Source organism: Pelecanus crispus, chromosome 8 (genome assembly GCF_030463565.1).
Source record: "Pelecanus crispus isolate bPelCri1 chromosome 8, bPelCri1.pri, whole genome shotgun sequence".
Classification (NCBI taxonomy): Eukaryota; Metazoa; Chordata; class Aves; order Pelecaniformes; family Pelecanidae; genus Pelecanus; species Pelecanus crispus.
The window spans coordinates 36,613,366-36,630,043 of record NC_134650.1 but is presented as its reverse complement, the minus strand read 5'-3'; the positions used below and the strand labels follow the sequence as shown (position 1 = coordinate 36,630,043).

The following is a 16,678-nucleotide window of genomic DNA, read 5'->3' as shown; positions in this document are numbered from 1 at the left end:
CTCATAACTCAAAACTTTCCTGAAAAATCTGATTGTAGAGCAGACTATTTAATGCAACTTTATTTCCCTTTGACATCAGAAGAGATTTGACTCAAATCTGAACTAGCTTGTAATGGGACTCTTGGTTTTTTTAAACAAGTCATATACAGAGCATTTCTGATCTCCATCTGTTTTTAAAGACAGTGACAATGTATTTGATAAAAACAGGGTATGGCTTGGGGTTTTTTTAAAAATAATAAGTAACATTCCAATATCTGTTCTATTCACAGTTAATGAGATGGTGGTCTAAAACCATTTGTTACTTAAGGAACAGGTGACAGTAATCTCCATCTTTTTAGTAAAAGAAACCCCACAATACCACATTGTCATTTTGCCAGTATTCACACAAGTTATTGTGCTTTAACAAAAATACATAAATGTCATACTATACACATTTTTAACAGTCCATAAAGGTTAAAGTCTGCAATTAAGTTGTTTTATGGTTCTGTTAAAAATTTACCAATTGATAAAACACTGCCTATCAGCTTTGTGAAGAGCAGTCACAAATTCTGTGGCAGAGGCACTGGCAGAAGCCATACACGAGACTCACGGTTAGACTAGAGGGAACTAAACTCACACACACAACACCTAGGGTCACTTTCTGAATCACTAGTAAATAGATCCCAAGAGGGAGGGAATCAAAGTAGAGAAATGCAAGCAGACATACCAATATTCTGGGTACATGCTTGCGTAGCTTTGAGAAGAGATCTTGGTCCAGCTGACTCTGAGAGCTTAGAGAGACTGACTCAGTGCCATGGTCAGCGTAATAATCTGAGGCATTACTTTGACTGGGAGTCCTTGGGGAGTCTCTTTGTACTTCCATAATTGTAATTACTAAGCAGTTTGATGATCCGTGGGAAGAACTTGAGGAAGCCAAGTTTTCTGGTGTTAAGATAACTTCTTTACAGTCAGAATTCCATGCTGGTTTGTCTTTTAATATGAGCTTGGACATAGTGTTTGTATCATTGGGGAGTCCTTCAACTTTTTCTTCATGCAACTCTGTCTCATGGCGGCAAAAGGGACAGCTAACACAGACAGATCCATCTCCTATATGAAGTATTTTAGTCACGCATCTAGCACAAATTCTGTGAAGACAGTCCAAGATTTTGGGCTTACGATTGTGAACAGTAAATCTTTGATAACAGATTTTGCACTCCAGTTCATCAGCAGGCACCTTTTCCTCTCCTTCAGTGCAAGTATAATTCATCTTTAAATTAAGACACACTGTCAAAAAGAAGAAGTCAGATTGTAACAAGTTGTTTCATGGATTCTGAATTTGACGATAATTTTGTCAGTCATTAGGTTTTAGTAAAAACAGATAGAAACAACCTTTATACTGAAGATATCTAGCATCTCCCACTGTGACTCCCCTCATTTTCATGCAACTTTACCAAACAGACTGGCCTTAAATGTTTTTCCTACCATCTTGCTACATATTGTATTTAGAGTACGAAATCGTTATTGGTGAAGAGAAGGCATTAAAGGTTTGTTCTTAACAATTCCTGAACATTGAGGGACTGTGTATTTCAGAAATGCCTGTATTCTGTAAACCAGTTGCACACACCAGCACATTTGAATCAAACAGGGGCCGCTTTTTCACCATGTTCCTATCAACATTAATCTGGATTTAAGGAAAGGTGCTTTGGGTCTAACATCAGGAGACCATGGATTTATTTAAGTCTCTCTGCACACATGGTTTTTCTGTCCAGAGAGTATTCTACTTTGTTAGAATTCAAATTTTTCCTTTTTGGGGCCCATGAAAATTCAAGGAGTGTTGCAGTTTTTGTAATGCAACCGCAGAAGAAACTGCTTCTGTGGCTCTGTCTCTCCTAAAGATGGACCTTAACCACATGCAATTTGCCCCATATTTTCACATCAAGTGAAAGGGCATAAAACTCAAGGGAGAAATGTAAAGTGCACTTGAGTCTTTCTCACTCTTCAATGAGATGTTTGAACAGCTCAGAACATCCAAGCTCAGCTGTCTTGCTTTCATTATTCTAAGCATATGCCTGGCCCACTGAAATGTTTCCAGTTTCAGTATGTAGTTTCTTTTGTTTGGCTCTGTAAATCTATCTTCCTGTATATTTATAAAAAGCAGCATTTCCCCTCTTTTTCTATCTACAGGCATAGGTAACTTCATAAACATCTGCTCTGTGTACTTTTTAATAAGACTGGAGTAGAATGCATTAGAATTAGTTTTTTGGGTTTTTTTTTTTTTACCCTGTTTTGGCAGTATCCAATCATGGTCCTTCTGGCAGGAAAGGAAGACTGTACTTACTAATTTGCATCCTGTCCCTGGAGAACATACAGCCAAGGAAACTACTTATAAAATCCATATAATCAATATTGCATTTAGGAGTTGATATGCTGTCAGCAATAATTGTAAGAGTCCTTGACACATGAAACTTTTTTTGTAACTGAAGTGAAATGATACACTTAGATCTGCTTTTGCATCATCATTATAGGTCCCTTCCAACTGAACTATTCTATTCAATTAAAAACCAAGACAGAACCAGCAAATTAGTATGTATAGAGCAGCTTTTATATATTAAAAAAAAAAGTTAAAATATATCTTATTTCCTTCCCCCCCCCATGATTTCAGTATGAAAGGTTAGCATAGCAGTTTTGGCGAGTTGTTTTGTTGGCTTGTTTTGCATTCAACCTTTAGAAGACATGCTTTGTTCTTAATGCCATATTCATTTTGTCATCATAATACATCCATCTAGCCATTTGATACTGTTTGGATTGAGGCTTGATCTAAGCAATCATTCAGTGCCTACCTAGAAAAGGATCTACCTTTCTGGAATTTTTCCATAACCATTTTGTAACCATACCTGGTCTCAGCCTTGGATACAACAATAGACCTAAGGGAGCATTGCCACTAACTGCAGGGGTCCAGGATGTCACTTGTTAACATGGGGGGAACTTGAGGGAGAGGAGGGGTCTGTCTCTTGAGAAGATGCACACATTTATTCTTTGCATCATGACCACCATATAATAGCAGGTAATTTTATTTTAACCTTTTAAATTGTATGTCTCTCTTATAGAGATTGTAATCATAATTGAAAAAAGGAAGATCTCCAAATCAGAATATGAGAATAGCAGATGAACCCTTCTGCCCTAATTTTTATCATATACAAAGTTGCCAGAGGAACAGGGGTTAAAAGTCAGTCCCCCTTGCACCTATTCATCCCACTGTTATCATCTATATAGGCAGCTGTCTCCTCCTTACATGCCAACTTTGAGCAAAACCAACCAACCAAAAAACCCCACAGAACTACTTTTTTCCAGATTGTTTAAATTATCCCGGATTACATCTGATAGAATATGCACCCATATTTTTGTCCCAAATTACCAATTGGGAAATGCAAGGGCCCAGGTAGTACAGCGTATAATACTGCAACACCTATTTTCCCTTCATTCCAGGACACATTCAAGATCTTTCAGACTTTGTGATGTTAGCTGAAGTATACAAAGAATCCCTAAATGAGTCTTGTAAGTATATGTCACTGTTTCGTATACTAGGTAGCTTATTCCCCAGAGTTAACAGTGTTTGCATAGAAAACAGGAATTGTAACGAAAATTGAAAGGAAATGCATTCATCTTACTGATAAGGAAACATTAGAAAGAAGTATTCTTTTCCCCAAGTTTTCTTTTCACACATCTGAGATAGTCTATATGCACAGGAGGGAGAGATGTGCCCAAATTTACTCTGGCTTTTGTCTGAAACTGTTTCAGTTTCCTCATGCTTCTCTACTCGGTCTTAACTGTGAACTTACAGGTAGATTATTTGCGTACTCTGCCACTCATGCGAAAGTACTGCTACAAATCGGCGATGAGTATCCCCAGTCATTTTGGCCATGCACCTCAGGTATTCTGAACCACTGCTTAGTAGAACCTCTCTTTCCACCATTGCTACAAAATCATCTATTCCCAAGAGCTCTGTAATGAACCCAGGAAACGCGTCCTCTTAGGAGACTAGACAGAACCATAGCACAGTGCCTACCCTGTGTGACTGCCTGTGGCTTGTTTTGAGCAGATGGGGTAGTATCATAAACTTCTCTACTAAAAGCTACTGCCTGCTAACCTATTTCAGTGTATTTGTTTTAGAGGTATTTTCTAATATGCTTTAGTTACCAACAGACACCATCTCTATCACAGCAGATTAATTTTTCCTTGCTTCACTTAAATTGCTGTGCTTAACTCTGGAGTGATGTCTGTGAGGATGACCAGCAGCTAGAAGTCACCTTTGGTCTCCACAGAAACATGCTTTGATCTCTGGCAAGTGGCTTTTGTCTCAGTCAATCCTATTTAAGCAGTGGGTGGGAAATGGAGAAGTGCATTATTTCAGTGCATTCTCCAAAGAATCAGAAAAGAAAGCAAGCATAGTTCGCTCTTTCCCTGTCTGTCTCGGTCAGAACGGACATCTGGTTTTCCAGACCTAATGCTGGCCTGTAACTGCAGTACAGAGTCATATAATGGTGACAAACCCCAAAAGTTAATAAACATCCAAAGTTGCAAAAAGTTAACCCCTCTAAGACTTTTAAGAATTGCCCTACCTATTTCTAGAGTTAGGTAAAGGCATAAGCCCTTAAAAAAAAAAAAACCCCAAAACACCCCAAACCCCAAACTTATCTAAATATACTTTCCCCACCCCATTTGCTATTCTTCCAGGACAATTATTTTAGTTTTCTAAGTTATGTGTGTTGGCTCCTTGAGCCTTCTAAAAAGAACAACCACTCACAGGTAAAGATCCTAAAGGAAAATTTCTTAAGCACAGACAGCAGTTTATGAACTCAAAGATTCTTCTTTAAAAAAAAGTAGTGCTAGGTTCCTGCTAGAATGTTTTTGGAGGGTTCCAAGCCAAATAATAAATTCAGATCGACAATTTCTGAGTAAGAACAAGACCACGCTACGTCCCTCCGAAGTCTGCTTGGTAGCCAAAATAGTTAGCAGAGAAACTAGAATCACCTGAACATTGTAGGTAGAAAATTTCAAATTAGTAACTAGATACCAAAGTGATGACTTAGATGGAAGCCTCAAATTTGTCACAACAAACTGAAAAGTCATGTTTTCTACAGGAGAATATTGCATAATTATGATTCCTAACAGGAATGGAATTACGGGTGTTTTTGCTGTGTTGCTCAGAAAATGGAAATGCAGCATTTCCAAATCTTCCCTCAGCTCCCAAAAGCTTGCTACACCAGGAAAACCCCCAATTTCTTAAAAAGTTTCTAGCCTTTCTGGTTACAGAGATATTTAAAATTTGACAAGTTCAACCTGCAAGTTCAAAAACCAGGGGGAAGATTAAACAAGTAAACTCGAGACTTCTGTATTTATGCAAGTTCTGTTCTGTATGGGAATGGAATACTTCATTATACCCCTCTTTAGGGCAGGAGAAGAGAATTAAGATAGAAATAGGTTAAACCTAAATAGGTTACAGAAATAGAATAAGATAAGAATAGGTTAAAGAGTAGAGTAAGATAAGAATCAGGAAATATGCTGTATAAAGCAATTTCTCTAGTGAGCTATTAAATTTTAAGATAATTCCGGCTTTAAATTTATTTCACAATATTGGATTAGTGTGCAAAGTGTTTTATGTTCATGGTACTCATGAATAAAGTAAGACTCAAGTAATAGAAATTTCAATTTCCTTGTGTCAATTTTATCTTTTGTCTCTAAAATACAGTCAGTTCTGTTTTTCTAATACTAGATTATTTTTTGTCAAAGCAGGTCATGTACACACACACAACTGTCTCACAGCTGTGGACATATAAAGTTTCTCCACCATAAACAACTTTTTGCTTTTCAATTGATTTCCCAACTATTTACCCTTCATCTATATGCCAATATCAGCCTGCAAATAGAGACTTTTTTACTGCGACACATACCACAACTATAGCTGAACATTTTCTTCATTTTGTTGGCTTTTGAATTTAAAAGTTTCTACATTTTACCCACACCCTTTTCACAGAGACTTGAATAGAGGCTTTAAGAAACAGAAACAAACCCTTAACAGACCAGAAATCCAGTGTTTGTGAGGAAATGTTTTTTTCCTATTAACACCACAATACTGTCTGACAAAAGACATTCTTTCACCAAGACTTCTGAATATATAGGCTGTCACTTTTCAACTGTCACATCCAATTTTACTGGGCAGGTTATAGGTATAAACATTGTCCTTGTCTGCTACTGAAAAGGGACTCCCCTCCTGCCCCCCCATATATGACTTTTTACACAGCCCTGAAGATAACTGTGATCATAATGAATGTATTTTAGAAGGTTTTAGTTGTCATGGGAGACAGCTGACAACGTTCCATAGCACCCAGTACAAATTTAATCAGGGTTCCCACTACAGGGCTATTCTGTCAGGATCAGAATTGTAACACTTTTTATAGAGACAGAGAGACAATTTTCTTCAGATGGTACTTTGATTTATCTCTTTTGGAAGGGATAATACTAATTTCTACTGGTAAAAGGACAGGGCAAGAACAATATGTGATTGACAGAAAGTAGCTTTGTTGCTTCACCAGGGAGGACCAGATCATTACGTGTATTATGGCCAGCAGCCTACATCTGTAAAATAATGTTTTGCTGGCTCTCTATCCAGAATTCTCCAATTTCCAGTTTGTAATTCAGTACATGAGGTGTAAAAGAATTATGGTACCCAGGAGTATACCTTCCTGAAACTACTTTAGAAGCCTGTAAATGATGTCCTCTTCAGTACCAGCTGCTGCATCTGTGATCATGCCTCATCTTGGGTGCTTACTGTGACGCCGTGACCCTGGGCAGGCTACCCTTTTCAGCTCTAGAGGAAAATAACACATAGCTGGAAGCGGTAATATCACCCTCTTCCTGAGAATTGTTGTCTTCACCAGCCTGTTTACTGCTACCTGCTTCACTTCAGAGAAAATTAATAGGGGGTTGTCTTGAACAATTCAAAGGTAGCAGCCTGCTGCGAAGGACCTGTGAGTGCCAGCAGCTGCGCGTGTCAGTGTGCCCAGAACCACCTGGAGCTGGTCTGGCTCCCACCGGCGAGTACGGAGCAGTCTAGGCCCTCTACACCCATCCTGCTGAAGTTCTGCTGAGACAGCTTACGCATTTTAAATAGACTTAGTTATAATCAATCACAGGAGCAAGATCAGAAGTATGTGTCCCTCATATCTAGTTTCATGCCCTAATCATTAGGTCAGAAAAATCAGGTGCACTTTTGCCCTTTGTGCCCCATTGATTTTGCAACCATTCTGCACATAACACAGCTTCAGCTGGCAAGTGAAGGGCAGGCCTGCCAAGCCAGCAGAGGCAGCTGTGGGATCCACGGGAAGCTTGAACTATCTCAGGCAGAGTGCACCTTCAGACACAGACCTCCCACTAGCTGGCTGATCAGTGACCACTAGGTAAAAAATGGATTTCACCAATGCTACTGCCTACTTTCTTTATCAGTCTTTTATGCGAGAGAGGAAGTTCTCTCTAGTTCTCTGAAATAATTACAGGCACCTGCCCTGAAGAGAGCATTTCAGGTTTTGGGTCCGGAGCTGGAGGAAGCATGTGCTGGCAGAGGTGGAAGTTCAGCTGTTTTCCTGTGCGCTGCACTTCCTCTAGGCTAGCTCTAAACAACCCTCTGCTCAGAAGGAACACGTTTACCTTTATCCACCCATAGCATTACAAGCGCAAGCATCTAACTCCACATTTTGAAGACTTCTCTGGGAATCTAAAAAGCTGAGTGATGTGACTAGTTAACTTGCAGGCTTCTAATTCTTTTCTTAGAATGGACAGAGAAAAGCTAGGAAGTCAGCCTTAAATACTGAATTACTAACTTCCGAGGTAAATATGATTATTTATAACTATCCTATTACCTCCAGAAAACGAAACTCCCAACATGACACATTTTACAGGAGCTAGAAAGGAAACAGTTTGTGGAAAGGATTAGGTAGCTTGCAGCATATACCTAAAAATGCCTTTTTTTTTTTCCCTCCTTCCTCTAGAAAGCATACTCAAAACTTTCTGCTCCGATTCAGATAGAAGATAAAACCTTAGTGGTTAACACCTTAGATATAACTTTATATTAGCAAGACATAAATAGCAGTATTTTCAAAGCTTCACTAAATAGTTTGCCATTTTATTAAAGGAGGTGCTTCTGTCCCCAAACTCTGCCCTATAGCCTACATAAAACATCGCATTCTGCGGATACAGTAACAGTTTACGCATTCTGTTTGTAATCGAGGAAAAAAGCTAATATTGGATAACACATGTTGTTTTTTGTTGAGAGCAGCAGCATGTAGAAATGTGTGACAATACACAAGCCATATTTTTCAGTTCCTCGCGTGCTTATGTAATTTAATGGGGAAGTTATTTCAAAAAGCAAAATCACTTTGTACAAAAATGATTTCTTGTTTTTGAGATTAGACCGGTGTACTTAGTTATTATTGCCAATAAGAAAAAAGAATCATTTGTGCTTCACTGAACAGAAGGAACTATTATGTGAAGCAGCAAGATCTTTTAAAACATGAAGCCACTCTATTCTTCCTCTTAAGATTAAAGAACTAACAGAACACGAACACTTTTTCATGGTATGCATTGATAAATATGACTGTTGGACGAGTGGTAAGCAACATGTGCTATAAAGTGTAGCTCTGCATTTTGGAAAACAAACCCATTTTTTGCAGCTACTTCTTTTCACTCCTGAAACAAACATACGGCATGGTGTTCACTGTACACACTGGTTTTACGTGGAGAACGAAGTACAAGTGTAATATCTTCAAATTAACAAATAGGTAAAAAACCATAATGCAACCTACCTGACATACTTAAGCAAGGCGGCAGTGATGTAAAGATTAAACTGCAAATTAGTATCTCTAGCTATTTCTTTTGTTGGTAGCAAGTTGTCCTTATTTCTCCTATAATCACATTTTTCCTATTATCTTTAACCCTTGCAGGTATATAAAAAGAAGGCAGCTGGGAAGCTTGGCGATATCAGTCTCAAGATGACTGAGCAGGAGAAAGAATTTGCCGGGAAGACTGCTCAGTACCAGCAAGAAATGAAGCACCTCCAGCGTCTGCTGCAAGACAAACAGGAAACCCTTGACGAAGTGCTGCAGCAGCAAAGGTAAGTCAGCCTCAGGCAGAAGCAATCCAATTAGATCTGACAGGTGAAAGGGCTGGGGGGAGGCAACTGCACAGAGCCGCAAGCGCTTGCTTTTCAGCAGAGCCTCATATGGTATATTCTGGGTATCTTTTTCTCACTCATGTTTTAGCTATACTGAAAATGCTGAAATGCTCCTCTTAATTCCATCCTTCCTAGCTCCAAAGACGACCTTCTGAAGGAGGACTGTATTCTGGATGATTACTGCTGTTTCTTAAGAATGTCATTGAGCCTTGTCTTTGATGATTTGGAGGGTCTATAAATCATCAGGATGTATGTTAATTATTTAATAGCATCTTCTACTAAAGGCCAAACACCTTCTCTCCACACCCCTCAACAGTTTTCAGAATAGTAGGAAATTAAAGGAATCTAATGAGTACGCATATGATGGGTTTCTTTTTGAACCTACCTACTGTTGCGTTAACAAGTGACTTAGATTGCCTACATGCAGAATAAAAAGAAAAGATAATTTAACAGATTTAGACAAGATTATGACTGTCAGTGTTGAAATATCTTTTTAATATAGAGTCCTTTAAAGGTATTTTTCCCCTCTGGTAGTGGAAAGCTTTATAGCACATTCATGTTATCAGAATACAGGAAAAACTTTCTACAACTAAAGAGAGGTAATTAAGCAGTCATCTCGCAAGTCATCTCTGCCATTGTGACATAATAAAGACAACAGAAAAATAGGGCTTGGTATCATCTACCTTATATCAGCACAATTTCTCTCAATTACTTCGTACAGTGCTATTAAACAGGTGTGAGGAGCTGGGGATTGTACAATGACCATCCCACTAACCTCTAAAATTTGCATGAGAAAACAGTATTTTGACTATTTCACACTTTTCTGGAAATAGTTATTTAGGATTTTTAACTAGTTAAGTGCTTTTCATACCTCTGGGCTCATGCTGCAATTTTTTTACAGTAGAGAACAGCTAGTTAAATAAAGAGGGTTTTTTTTCAATGTAGGCTAGAGCATAGTTCAAAGTCCCATAATATGGATCATTCAAAATTTACTTTCCTAGCCCCAAAGTAGGTACATGAGATGATGTAACACAGCCATGACAAACAGTTAATTACACTTTCCATACAATATACTAAATCTCTTTTTCCTCCAGTCTGAGTTGACTCATTTTTTCTTCAGTAAGCATACAAAATTAATACCTGCAACTAACTTTTAAGAAGCAAGATCTGCACTTGGACCATTTAACAATATGATGATGAAAAACGGTTTATGGAAACAAGCGCAAAATGAACCTCACAAGACGTGTCTTGCATTTCTGTAGTCTCCTACGTTAACTGGTGACTGCCTTTTTCTGGTGGTAGTTAAGCCTTAATATTAGAGTATAATATAATGAACACAACTCTGAAAGTAAAAAAATAATTTTTATGTTCATCTTTCAAGTTGTATTTTGGTTCACCTCATCATCCACTATTTTCCTTTGATAACGATATTAAAAAATCTAGGTTAAAAAAATGAAGTGTCACTAAGAAGTCAGCTGAATTCTACACCTGTATAAGAACGAACATATTTTTATTTTTATAAAACAAAATCAATAAAACCTACTAATGCCATGGCTGATACCGTTCATATAAACTAGTCTCCTCATGTTCCTTTGTTCAGCTCAAGTATTGTGGTAATATAAAGTAGTTTCCAGGGTAATCCAAATACATGTGTACTCTGTTACGCCTATCTGCCAGAAATTAAACATGCATTTTGGTCAGCTTTGTGTTTTTCTGGTTTTATTGTTTTCTCTCTCCCTTCCCTCCACACAGTCACAGGAGTAAGGAAGGGAAAACTACTTGTAGTTTAGATGTTGTTAGTCATCTGTAGCTTGGCAACCGAAGTCACTAGTGCCAGGACAGTACCAAACATTTACATTTATTTCCACTAGCTCTGTTTATGGAGTAAGTTTATAGTCCAGAAAACTGTCTAGCTGATAGCGTTTCAATTCAAAATACCTGTATAAACATTAAGATAAGTGCATACAATAAATATATTGTACGTTAGCTTCTCTAAATTCAGTGTTTAAGTAATGAAATCTAAGTCACATGCCACATTTTAAGCAGAAAAGCCAGTTTAATTTAAAATTTAGCTGAAAGTATGCTGGCTGTTCGGATAGCTGATTTTGTATTTTAATAAAGTTACGATTTCTCTTTAGGAAGGCTATAGAACAAATTAAGCTATTTTAAAGGCACTGACCACAGTCATTCTAGTCAAAAGCACTGTAAGTAGGTGAAGACAGAAAACTTTTTCATATAATAGCTTTTGCTCTTGCATTTAGTTTTATAATAGTGGAGTTGGGAAATCATACCAAGTCTGACTTAGCTAAGTCACATGAAATTCTTTATCAGAAAAGTTTACCGCATCTATTGTTGGTGGCAAGTTTTCTTGTAAAACAAGGCAGGCTACCACTTCAGGTCTGGAAACAGCCCAGTTCTTTCAGTGAGATGCTGCATCAGACACAAACAGCCCCATCTCATTAATGTGAACAGGACCATGGCGACCCTGGCTGATCGCAGCTCAGGACCCTCCATCCACGGCACACTGCACAGTACCGACGTGGCCAGAGGTGGTTACTGCAGATCACAGCATGTTCGAAAGTCAGGCTTGTTTAGACATTTGCACAGTAGCAATACTCATGCACTTCATTTTTGTTCCTTCTCTCATCATTCTAACGAGTGTACATCCAAACTAACATGGGCTTCGTAAAACATAACAAAAGTGACTTTCCTTTGAAGTTTTCTCCCCTCCTGCATAATCTTTCACCTGATGACAAAAATCAGGGTTTGTGCTAGTTACCCATTGCATCCAAGGGAACAGAATTTTTCCATTGGGTTTTCAAAGAGAAATGCATATAGATATAATTGTTCTTCTGATAAATAAAAAGCTTTTAAAATTTCTAAAGATATGCAAATTTCACCTTCCTAGAAGCTGCTCTGTAGAGCCTTCTCAGTAGTTACAGCCTTTGCTAGAGAATATTGGAAATTCACAGCAACCTTTTGCCTAAAGCAACCGATGAGAAAGCAGTATAATTTTCTGTTCTTCAGGCAGCTGATAATCATAACACCACATTTATTGTTTTACAGAGTAGTCTTATGAGTCATCATTATCAAGTATCTTTCCTTAAAGGAAATACATTCCACGTTTCAGATATAAACAAAGTTGTCAATGTGGTTCTAGGGTAGAAAACCAGCTTTGTAAATGCCTCAAGTCTTATTTCACAGGACACTTACCTTTGTAAGTTTTCTAGGTCACAGTGTATTTCATAAGTCTTCTGCAGAGGAGTGGTACTTCGAGATAGTTACAGCTGCGGTACTTTGGATGCTAAATGCAGGTTTGAAAGCCTTAGTAGTGAAACTGCCTGAGACCATCCTCGGAAGATGGTCAACAGCAGAAAAGCTTCGCAGCCATGCACAGGCAAGGGAGAGGAGCTGTCTTTCCTGTAAGGTTACATATAAAATTGTAACCATGATAAAAATTGTTGATCTTTGTGACATGGATAAACTGTTACAGGATAGATGAAAATTAATTCTTGAGACAGCAGCCCAAATAAGATTCCCAGAGATGAAGGCTGAATGAATTTAATTCAGTGAGGGCAGAAAGCTCTGTCTTTTTCGTAAAGAAGAATCTGCCTCTATTGTTTTTCATCCTCAAACATCAGTACAGCATTAGCATTTTGCTTACTCTCAACAAGATACAAAACCTTACATGTTGGCTAGGTTAAGGGTTGCATGGAATTTTTATTTTTACTCATTTAAGAAACAACAGCCTACATTTATGAGAAACAAACTTAATGCTTTTTGCCTAAAGACAACAGGAAACAGGACACATTTACTATGGAGTACATATCTAGTTTTAAATGCCAGGTGACAAAGACTTGTGTTTGAAGAGGTGAACTGGCTGCTGTGGGCACAATGGAGTAACAAGGGTTACCTCTTAGGCTGTGATCTGTATAGGGTGGTGTGTCACAGTAGTCATGGTCAAGGATTCTAATGCTTTGCAGAGCCTGAGGGAACTTCTGGTGAGATCCAGAAGAATGTAAGAAAGAGAAGGGTAGTGAGGGCCATTGCCCAGTGAAGTAGGAGCAAGGAAATTTTGGTGTTGAGAACAAAGTTCAGACCATCAGCAGCTATGGTAACCAAGCTGCTATGCAATCCAAGTTCCTAAGACAGCTAGGAGGTTGTGACTAGCAACAATAAAGGTACCCCCTCCCCAACCCATTCTGCTGAATGTATTTTTAGATTTTGATCAGGTCAGAATTTTAAAACAAAAAAAACCCAGAGACAAAACCCCCTTGTCTAACTACAGTTAGGTCGTAACTGCTACTTTTTAGATGTTCACCTGAAAAACAGCTGAGCTGTAAAAGCAGTACGTTCTGCCGCACTGAAAAGACTTGCCTGTGACTGCAGTATACTGTGTGCAAAGCCGGGGCAGCTGCAATGTGCTGCTGTGACAACACACTTGGACTGCTCGTGCCACAGCAGAGTCAGCGAGCACTTCCAGACTCTGCATCTCTCAGCTCTGTTTAAAAATTAATCCTCCCAAGAAGAGTTCAGATACAGCACTACCTCTACAGGCATCTGTTTCCTTGCTACTGAAGTAATTTTAACCATATGGATACTTTTAAAACTAATCTCTTCAAATTATTTTTTCTAAAAATCAATGCAGTTGCCATTGAACTGAACGTACGGACTGAAAATGAGCATCCCATTTGTCAGGCATGCCGACAGTATTAAACTACAATTCAGAATTCAGTGATCTTTAGTTTCATCTTCAAATTTTCTCTGCCTCAAAGTCATACAAACATTAACAATGAAACAATGTTAAAAAAAAGATCATTTTAGAAATCAGCAGATGAAATAAAGCCTGGGTAATGTTCTGCACTACAATATGGGTAAACCAGATTAAGCTCTTGTACATTAGTAGAAGAACACAGGAGTGCTGTGCACACTGCATGCAGACTCTAGTTGGAGAGAAGTGGCAACAGAGCAGCTTATCCCTATCAAGATAGAAAAGTTCATTTAAAACCAAAACCAGATGCTGAAAATGTTCCAAGATCACAATACAAAGGGCCGGAGTCAACGAATGGGTGAAACTCAGGGCAGCTTGTTGGGGGAGTTCAATCAAGTAATTTTACTCTTTGTGCCTCACATCCCCCAAAACGTAAGTGGATGACGACGATAATTGCCTTTGTAAAGCATTTTGAAGCATATACTGAGTAACTGGTAGCATTAGATGCTCTTACCGCTGGCTCAAGAAGAAAATATACTTTGTGAGAACAAAGTCATCTACAGTTTTGGTGTTTCAAAAAATGAAAGATTGCTTCCTAGTAGTTTTTTAGAGACCTGGCAGAAATGGAAAGGTCTAACTCATTAATGTGGCTTCTCGTATTCTTGAGCAGAGTTTTGGGCTACTCTTGGCAACTGTACTGCTTTCACCTGCCTTCTTTTGCTTTAATTCCATTTTTAATGATCTCTTCCACTACGAAAAGTTCATTCCAAGCAATATATACAAAGATAATCTTAAGGCCTTCTCAGTAAGGTGGTGGGGTTTTTTTGTGTTTTCTTTGTTTTGGGTTTTTTCCCCCATCTTCCATCTATATATCCAGTCATAAGGTGAAACACAAAATGAGCTAGTACCTATGGCTGGGCCACTTTTTTTTTTTTTTTTAGCATTCTCAGTGTTACTGACCACAAAAGGCTCTGTAAGAAGTACTGGCTATGTATTTTCTAGTATATGCCTTTTGCCAGAAATGTAGCCTGACAGCATTTACATTTTGCATTTGTTTCTCATTTTTAGAACCTGGTATTCAGAATTTGTGTAAAGGGCCAGCTCTACCAAGTGCTTCAGGTAGTGGCTTGAAATGACTGTTTGAAAACGAGCACACAAATTTTGATGGTATAGACTTCTCTACACAATAGCTTTCCTTTCCACTTCAAATGATTGTGATTTTCTGATTATTTTGTATTTTGACATACACTAGAAGCAAGTCAGAGGAAACCCAAGAGCTTAACCTTGACCAAATATACCCTACTAAAAAGTCTGCTGCTGGAATATACTGCATTATTAAATGATGTTAGCTGCCATGTTTGAAAAATAACCTCTTTCTCGAGAAAAACATTAAATAATTCATTCATTTATGCTTGGGCAGTCAGAGAAATCGGGCCATAAGGTATACCACCTTAAGCACTGCCCTTCACTATCTTTGCCCCCCCCGCCCCCCAAAAGTGTACACCACTTGCGTTTGGCCTCCACAATGACGCATTAGTCAAGCACAGAGTCTGACGCTCCGTTTGCTGAGACATTTTTAGCCTCCAGGCAGAAAGATGCAGAATTCCTGGCAGCTGGCAGAAGGGACCAACCGGTCACAGGAAGCAGAACTGCAGTCGCGACGGATTCTGATTCAGTGGACAGTGCCAGTCACAACATGTGGATCTCACACACACTGCTCTTTTGTGCGGACTTAATCCAACTTATTACATGGTCCAGATCTTTTTTCTGATCATATCCTCTCTAGCATTACGTGCAGTGGGCTTTTTTATAAACAAAACAGGAACAAATTTCAGTCAGATAATTTCAAGCATCTAAATACATGCAGTTTATAATTTGCTTATCCACATATTGTAACTATGTACTGCTGAAAAGCGTTTTTAAAATTCGGATTTCTCTTCATTTTTTTTCTAGGAAAGTGGAAGGGGAACTTGACATCATTTGGGAATCCACATCCAAAGAAAACAGGAGAATGAGAGAACTCTTACATAAATCCCTGAGGAAGAACAGCATGTGGAGCACTGTCACGGTTCATGAACCACACTTAGATGAAATCTCTCAGAAGGACCTAGTTTACGGACATGATTTTAGCTATTGCGATGTGAAACCTTCATCCCCTACTAAAAATGAAATTCAACAAGAATCTCAGTGATAAGAATACAGATGCATTATGCATCTCACCCAAGAAAGAGACCTCAGTGCCTGAATTTGACTTTTTCAACAACACAAGATGTAACAGAACATCTGCCCTCTTCAAAATTACTGTATATTTTAGTGTCAAAATGACAGCATATTCTCCAGCTGTATCATCAGTAGTGTAAGTCTAGCCTAAAATATAACTTTGTTTTTTGAAGAAAAGGCTATTCCTTAAGGCAAAATGTGGTACAGCTCTAAATTAACATAAAAAGACAAGATTCATTTAACAAGATAAACAACTGGTAAGCTTGGCGTTCTAGCACAGACACATAACCTTGCCACAAAGTAAGTGAACAGCAAGATAGAAAGCCTCCAATATGGTAAATAATGCATCTTGATTACATATGTTTTAATTAAAAGGTCAAATTTCAATAAATTTTCCCCAAATCACCAAATAAAGTATAGACTTTTTCAAAGTTTTTAAAAAAAAAAATGTGTTCTCATTGCTGGTGATGAAGCATCTTGACATCCTGAGATGTCCTTATACCAGACTGTCTGCCAAGAATCTTGTCATCTCAAGGACAGAG

The 16,678-nt window shown here is 38.3% G+C and overlaps 2 protein-coding genes across 5 annotated transcripts in view; one reads left to right on the top strand and one right to left on the bottom strand.

Annotated features, from left to right (window-relative positions):
* CEP89 (centrosomal protein 89) overlaps nt 1-16,678 on the top strand; it is a 42,136-nt gene extending 25,458 nt beyond the window's left edge. For 2 of the 4 annotated variants that reach the window (XM_075715531.1, XM_075715530.1), the window contains 2 exons: nt 8,976-9,145; nt 15,870-16,678. In XM_075715531.1, coding sequence (XP_075571646.1) covers nt 8,976-9,145; nt 15,870-16,107 — 408 coding nt within the window. In that variant the 3' untranslated portion in view covers nt 16,108-16,678. Of the gene's footprint in view, nt 1-3,465; nt 3,535-8,975; nt 9,146-15,869 lie in introns of those variants that run through there. The other 2 variants (XM_075715532.1, XM_075715533.1) reach the window with 2 other exon arrangements.
* LOC142594218 (E3 ubiquitin-protein ligase RNF182-like) lies at nt 404-1,268 on the bottom strand. Its single transcript, XM_075715740.1, has one exon. It carries the CDS (start codon nt 1,244-1,246, stop codon nt 521-523), a length of 726 nt encoding a protein of 241 aa, XP_075571855.1. The 5' UTR covers nt 1,247-1,268; the 3' UTR covers nt 404-520.